This window comes from Cyanistes caeruleus, unplaced genomic scaffold (genome assembly GCF_971803275.1).
Source record: "Cyanistes caeruleus unplaced genomic scaffold, bCyaCae1.hap1.1 HAP1_SCAFFOLD_188, whole genome shotgun sequence".
Classification (NCBI taxonomy): Eukaryota; Metazoa; Chordata; class Aves; order Passeriformes; family Paridae; genus Cyanistes; species Cyanistes caeruleus.
Genome location: NW_028255976.1, coordinates 38559 through 46495, shown reverse-complemented (window position 1 = coordinate 46495; position 7937 = coordinate 38559). Strand labels below are relative to the sequence as shown.

The 7937-nt window shown below is 54.3% G+C and overlaps 1 protein-coding gene across 1 annotated transcript; it reads left to right on the top strand.

The window, feature by feature from the left end:
* The first annotated feature begins 3386 nt into the window (after window positions 1–3386).
* Window positions 3387–4295, top strand: LOC147645698 (uncharacterized). The gene is made up of 2 exons (XM_086874304.1): window positions 3387–3449; window positions 3645–4295. The coding sequence occupies exons 1-2, from the start codon at window positions 3387–3389 to the stop codon at window positions 4293–4295; spliced, it is 714 nt and encodes a 237-aa protein (XP_086730430.1).
* Window positions 4296–7937: the final 3642 nt, after the last annotated feature.

The window sequence follows — 7937 nt, the reverse complement described above, 5'->3', positions numbered from 1 at the left end:
GACTGCCAAAGGCTCCCCAGGGACTGGTGAGAGCAGATCCTGGAGGCCAGGATTGCCGGGAGCCAAAGGCTCTGAGCAGGGAACTGCAATGCTGAGCAAACCCTGGCTGGGTTGGAGGAAGCAGAAAGGCCAAGCCCTGAGCCCAGGCCTGGCCCAGCAGGGCCTGTCCCTCACGGGTGGCTCGGGGCTCTTTGTGGGGCAGTGGGATGTGACGGGAAGCAAGGACAAATGCCATAAACCTGTGTGACACTCCAGATCATTATGGAACCAAGGGGCCAGTGTGACACCATGGGAAGTTGTGGAACCAAGGGGATCATTGTGGCTCTGTTTGGCCCATGGAACCACAGGGCCACTGGGACACTCTGGGGCCTTATGGAAACAAGAGGCCACTGTGAGCCTGCAGGGCTGTAACACCCCAGAACACTTCAATGCTGGTGGTAACCAAAGGTTCCTGTGCTTGAGTTTAGTGCACAGGAGAAACACCAACCAGATCTTCTCAACATGGACAGATGTAAAGAATATTCTTGGTAGGAAGGGACCCACAAGGACCATCAAGTCCAGCTCTTAAGATAATGGCCCACACAAGGATTGAACCCACAAACTCGGTGATGCTGGCACCATACTCTAACAACTGAGCTAAGAAGTCAAAATGACACAAAATTTAACTGGCAAAATACAGACAATCAAGGAACTTTGGCAAAGGGTTTAATACAAAATCCAGTTGAAGATAAAACTCTTACCACAGCATTAACTTTGCAAACTTACCTAATTTAACCTAAAAACCATTAGCCCTTAAGATTTTGGGTAACATTAAGATATCCAAAAATATTTCAGGTACATAGGATAATAAGGACAATAAAAAGAGACCAGAAACACATAAGATCTACAGAAAAACACTTCCAGGATGATCACAGTCACTCCCACTACAATCTCACTCACTCCCAGAATGAGCTGTTGCACCCAGTCACCCCCAGTATGGTTCCAGTCACACCCAGGCCCTCCCAGTATGATTCCAGTCATAGCCAGAGTGACTCCCTGTCACTCCCAGGATGGGCCCAGTTGTTCCCAGTCACCTCCAGCATGGTTCCAGTCCCAGCCAGCACCTTTGTGGTCACTCTCAGTATGATCCCAGCTAGTTCCAGTAGGATCCCAGTATGACCCAGCATGGGCACAGCTGCTCCCAGGATTATCCAGTGTGGTTCCAGTTGCTCCCATTTACCTGCACTGTGGTTTCAGTCTCTCCCAGTCTATCCCAGTTGCTCCTAGTCACTCCTCAGGTGTTTCCAGCCTGATCCCAGTTGCTCCCAGCCACTCCCAGTCACCCTGAGTGCAGTCCCAGTTGCTGCCAGTATGGTCCCAGTCTTGCCCAGCATGGCTCAGCTGCTCCCACGGTGATCCCAGTAGGATGCCAGTTACCCTCAGGATGGTTCCAGTTGCTCCCTGTTCTTCCCAGTGTGATCCCAGTTGCACCCAGTTGCTCCCAGTAGAGTCCCAGTCCCTCCCAAAATGATCCCAGCCGCTCCCAGTATGGTCTCAGTTATGCCCAGTTGCCTCCAGTGTAGACCCAGTCGCTCCCACTCGCTCCCAGTTGTCGTTAGCATGGGCTCCCAGTTGTCCCCAGCATGGTTCCCATTGTTCCCAGTGTGTTCCCAGTCATCCCCAGTATGATCACAGACACTCCCAGTTGTTCCCAGTTGTCCCCAGCATGGTTCCCATTGTTCCCAGTGTGTTCCCAGTCATCCCCAGTATGATCACAGACACTCCCAGTATATCCCAGTTGTCCTCAGCATGTCCATAGCCATTCCCAGACACTCGTAGTAATCCCAGTTAGGTGCTTGTTATCTCAGTATGATCTCAGGCCCGGTGTATCCCAATTGAGCACTCCCTGAATTCATAGCACCCATCTGTGGGATCATCACCCCCCTACACCACAGGTGACCAGGGAGGGGGAGCTGGGCCAAATATCCTGGGGGGGGATCCGTGGGTTGGGTTTTTTTTTTGGGGGGGGGATGTTTGGAGAATGAAGAACTCCAAAGCTGAGAAGAAAATGCACTTTGGGGGGACATTGGGGGTTCCCAGTGGCAGCTGCTGGCAGAGGCAGCCTGGGGGAGCAGAGCCCTGTGACCCCGACGACCCCAAAGGGGGGAGCCCAGAGAGGGGGAGCACCGCGATTCATGGGACCCTCAACAGCCTGGAGAGGGGCAGGGGAGACTCCTTGGACCTTCTGCACCCCAAAGCAGAGAATAAGGGGAGCAGGGACCCCGGGACCCCAAAAACTTCCAGCATCCCAAAGTTTTGAGATAGAAATGGGGGCAACTTTCCAGATTCCTGGCACTCCCAGCACACTGGGCAGGGGAGTGACCGAGTAGACCGGGGACTCCCAGTACAAGCGGGACCCCCAGGAGCTGGGACAAGGGGGAAACCCTGAACACCAAAAGGGAGAGATGAGACATGGGGAACTCCATTTTCGGGATGGAATTTTGGTGGTATAAAATTTTTATGGACCCCATGTCCTGGGTTGCAATGCAAGATGTAACCAAAAGTATGTATTCTATCACCATCTGTTAAAACCTGCTAGGGCAGTTTTCTTTATCTCCTCCATGACCCATCCCTCATAACTGGGGGATATCTTCTGTTAATGGGCCAGCTGTTAAAACCAGGTGGGGCAGTGTTCTTTATCTCTTCCACCACCCATCCTCCCTCCAAGGGGATATCTTCTGTTAATGGGCCATTGAGTCTCACTGCAGGACTGATAAAATGACATCATCCCATTGTGAGATGCTCCACCCAGGGGGAGGAGCCAAGCATTCCTGCATGGATATAATCTGAGCATCAGAAGACCACAGGCAGTCTTTCTCCACTGGATTCCCAGAGGAGAGACCAGACCCATCTACAGCACGGGAACTTCAGAGGTAAGTTACAATCTTCTATGGGATCACTGCTTCAACAGAACCACATCAGTCACTCCAGGAGGACTGCATGCAGCCACCATTTAATCAGACTGCTGCCAGCACCCTGACCAACAGGGTGTCAGGTTGTATTCTGACTCTCTCAGACTGTGGTTTTTTTGTTTTTTTTCTTTTGTACTGCTGCATTTTCATTTTTCTTCCTTTAGTAAAGAACTATTATTTCTATTCCTATATCTTTATCTGAGAGCACTTTGATTTCAAGATTATAATAATTTGGAGAGGGTTGTTGCTTACATTTTTATCAATTTCAGTGATGATTTCTGCCTTCCTTAGCAAACACCTTTCCTTTCAAACCAAGACCTCCCAGATACCCAGCAACTTCTAGAGAGGGACTTGGACAGAGGGACCTTCAAACTCAACGTGCTCATTCCTTGTTTTCTCCCAAACCAGGATTTCCCCATCCCAAACCTTGGCTGGATGGATGAGAAGGCTGCAAGGAAGAGGAAGATCTCCCAGGACACTGAGACAGCTGAGGAGGAAGTCAGTGACCCTTTCCCCCTCTCTCCTGCTCCACCTCCCAGCCCAGCAGGGCCCCCGGCTGCAGGACAACCCCGCTGCCGACGCCGTCCTGCCGGGGACGCACTGGGGGGATCTCCTTCTCCTTCCCTCTGGCACGGAGGCAAATCCCATCCTCTCCTTGTCCTTCCTCCCCCAGACAAGGAGCTGAGGATGGAGACCAGGGATGACAAATCCTCACAGCAGAACCTGGTGGAAGAGGCCGTTGTGAGCAGCTCCACAGTGGAGGAATCCAATGGGGAGGAAAATCCCCAGAGATCCCACAGGAGGAGGGGCTCCAAACCCATCCCAGGGTGCTCTGAAAAGGAAAGTCCCACCCTGTGCCGGGAAGGCGGCCAGAGATCCAGCCAGGGCTCTGAGCTGGTGGTCCATGAGCAGCCTCAGGATGGGGAGAAGCGCTACAAGTGCTTGGAGTGTGGGAAGAGCTTCAGCCGGAGCAACAGCCTGATCAGCCACCAGATGATCCACACTGGGGAATGGCCCTACAAGTGTGGGCAATGTGGGAAGGGCTTCAGCTGGAAGTCCCAACTCATCATCCACCAGCGCATCCACACTGGGGAGAGGACCTATGAATGTTCTGAGTGTGGGAAGAGGTTTCACAGCAGCTCCAATCTCGTCCAGCACCAGCGGATTCACACGGATGAGAGGCCCTTCCGCTGCCCTGACTGCGGGGAGGGCTTCAAGCGAAACTCTCACCTCATCAGGCACCGGCGCATCCACACTGGGGAGAGGCCCTACGAGTGTGGGGAATGTGGGAAGAGCTTCAGCCAGAGATCTCACTTGACCAGGCACCAACGGAGGCACCGATAAGGGAAGCCCAGCGAGTGCCCCAAGTGCAGGAAGAGCTTTGTGCACTGCTCCAGCTTCATCCACCCTTGGATAATCCACATTGGGAAGAGACCTGGTGATCCATGTTCCCTGTGATCCATGCTGGGAAGACACCTGCTCATGGCAATGTCATGATGTGGGATTAAAGAACATGAGGGTCTGTCCATGGCCCTGTCATTATATTCAATCCCATCTCAGGTCATTGCCAGGGGCAGGAAAAGGACTCCCTCTCTCTCACCAGAGGAGAAGAGTGTCCTTTCTTGGCAGGAGGAAATGCATGTCCAGGAAGAAACAGTCGGTGGTGTTTGAGTTTTCCCTGTGAATGGTTTGTCTTATCCTTTCTGTTACCAAAATTGTTTCTGTTCCTGTTTTTGCCTTATCTTGTTGCTGTTCTCAATAAATTGTTCTTATTCCAGTCTGGGATCTTTGCCTTTTGTGCTTTCCATGGGAGGTGGGAGGGAAGCGAGCAGCAGCGCGGTTTCAGCAGGAGCAGGAAATTGGGGAATGCCATTCCTGAAGCCCAGCCCGTGGAAACCGAGCATCCCAGCTGGTGCCAGGCCTGGTTGCCATGGCAGCAGCCTTGGGAGCGGGTCCCTGGCTGGGGGCTGCGGGAACCTCTTCCCTCTGGTGCCCAGGGACAGGAGTGGAGGGAGCGGCTGGAGCTGAGGCGGGCAGGTTTAGGCTGGATGTGAGGAAAAGGTTTTTCCCGCGAGGCTGCTGGGGCACTGAACAGGCTCCCCAGGGAAGGCTCCCAGCTCCAGGGCTGGCTGAGCTCCAGCAGCGTTTGGCCAGCGCTGCCAGGCCCAGGCTGGGATTGTTGGGGTGTCCTGTGCAGGGCCAGCAGTTGGACTGGAGGATCCCCATGGCTCCCTCCCAACTCAGCCAATTCTGTGGCTCTGGGATCCCATGAGCCTGGGGATGGGACTGCAAATGGTTGCCATGGCAACGGGCTCTGGCTCCAGGTCTGAGCTGGTGTCCATGGCAACCACCCCTGGCATGGGGTCTCCATGGAGCTGCCAAGGGACTGACCATAGCAACAGGGGCTGTGATGGTTGCCATGGAAATAGAAAATGGCAAGAGCACCTTGTGATAGTTGCCATGGAAACAGATCATCGCTACATGGGGCCGGTGATGGTTGCCTACCAAGGATCAGATTTGTTACAGGTCCTCAGAAGGGCTCCATGGAGACATTCCAAGGTTCTCCAGGCTGTTCAAGAGCTGGAATGTCACAGGCAGAGACAGGGGCTCCACAGAGACCTCCCAGGGGTTTCTGGGGATGCTGAAGAGCCGTGTGCTCAGACACAGTCACAGCAATTCCATGGTGACATCCCAGGGGTCCTTCAGCTGCCAAGGCACCGCTCTGTCACAGGCACTCCCGGGGGCTCCACGGTGACACCCCAGGAGTCCCCAGGCTGCCAAAGTGCCGGGATGTCACAGACACTCCCAGGGCTTCCTGTCATGGGCAGAGTGGGAGCTTCAGGCAAAAGCTTTATCTATTTGTTGGAGAAACTCCTGCTGTGTCATGAGGTGGAGAAATGACACCCAACAGCCACCAGGAATCCTCAAAACCCTCTAAGATGCCTAGACTTTTAAATTCCTTCTAAGAGAGGAGACTGGGGTGGCTGTCCACTCCAATCCCGGTCCCAGACTTTGTTTAAGTGTAAAAGACTGAACAGGTAGAATTGAACCATAATGCAATTTGTCCCACAGGATTAACAATGGAATACCATCCATCTTTTTTGGTGCCCATTGCCAAAATTGGTACTCTCCCTTAAACATTTCCTGTATCCAAGGGTATCTCCCAAAAAAAACCAGCTAGCTCGGGCTGGCCTTGGCCTCTGGTGGTCACCTCGCATCAGCCCCTGTGAGGCTCTGTTCCTTCCTATGGAAAAGCTCCAGCCTTCTTGTCCCGGGACCATTTAGAATTTGGCATCCCAAATTCCATAGATCTAAGAATTGCTCCCAGACAAAAGCAGCCAGGACAGAGGAGTTAGGTTGGCCTTGTCCTCTTGTGATCTTCTTAGACTATAAGCAGTCTGTTTTCATTTGAAAACCCCTTAGAGAATGCCCAGAGATCTCCCAAGGTGGGGTATTGAGGCCTCAGGCCCATGACCACTCTATAGGGACAAAGGAGCTCTGCTCTCCATGGGGTGGAGACTGAGGACAGTGGAGGAGAGCCATGAGAGTGTTTAAGGAGCAGTTTCAGAGACTGTGGATCTTTTTGACATAGTGGAAAACAGCCAGAGAAAGAAAGAATTGATGCCAAGTGCAGCTGGGGAGGCCCAGAGTGGACACCAGGAGAAAGGAATTTGTGTCCCAGGACAGGGCTGTGGTGCAACACATCCCCCAGAAGGAGTCTGGAGCAGCCCAAGGCTTTGTGTGGCCAGGCAGAATCAGGCAGGACGCAGAGCTGTCAGCAAAGGAAGGGGCCAGCGAGGTGGGGCAGCCGGGGGATGACGACAGCCTGCAGGGACAGAGGCGCAGGGCATGGACACCACAGGGCAGCCAGGGCTGGAGAGGGCACAGGGATGGGCAGCAGCTGCAGAGCCCTGCCTGAGGCAACTTGTGCAGCCCTTTGGCCATGGCTGCTGGCCCTGGGCCTGAGGCCAGCAGGGGACAAGTGACCCTGGCAGCCCTGGGGCCTCATTGCCTCCTTGTCCCTGCTCAGCAGCCTGGCAGGGGCCGCCCCATGGTGCTGCCCTTGGCATTGCACATCCCCACATGCCAGTGGCCCGGGAAGAGCCCTGAGCAATGAGGGAGGGACAGCATCTGCCTTGCCAGGGGCTGGGGCTCAGCCCTTGGCCCTTGCCATTCCTGAAACACATCCAGCTTTGCTCAGCACCACAGACACCTTTCCCTTGCTTGTCCCCAGCTGCCATCAGGGCCTCCAGTCTTCTGCTCTGCCTGGAACCTGGGGACGCTTTCTCACTCGTGTCTCTCATTTCAACTACAAGAAACTTCAGTGTTTCCATCTGACTTGGAGCTCTTGAGGAGTTTCTGGAGCACACTCTGAGGGACTGAGTGTGATGCCAAGAGCCCCAAAGGCCCGAGAGGGTGATGAAAGTGCTGGTGCTGTGTCTGTGCTGCTGAGCTGGGCCGGGCTCCTGGCCCAGAGGCAGCTCCTGGCAAGGGCAGCGTTGCAAAGAGACAGCTCTGGCCAGGAGCAGCTCCTGAGCACAGCCCAGCAGGGCTGGGGCCCTGCCAGGGCAGCTCAGGGACACAGAGAGCAGGCCCAGACAGAGCTGCCAGGGGCTCAGCACTGGCAGGGGCTGTGGGATGTGCCAGAGGGGGCTGTGTCCCAGCAGCACCTCTGTGGCTGTGTCCTGGAGCCCCAGAGCAGCTGTGATGTCAGAAAGGGGCTGTGTGACAGCTCCGAGTGGGTTGTGTGAGGTCACAGATGGGGCTGTGACATCCCAGAGTTTGTTGTGTGAGGTCACTGAGCAGCTACGGTATCACAGAGGGGACTGTGTGACATCAGAAAGCAGGGGGTGACACCGCAGTGTAGCTGCATGACATCACAGCATGGTCTGGGTGATATCACTTAGTGGGTGGTGATATCACAGAGAGGACTATGACACCAGAGGTTAGATAAAGAATATCACAGAGAGGGTTGTGACACCAGAG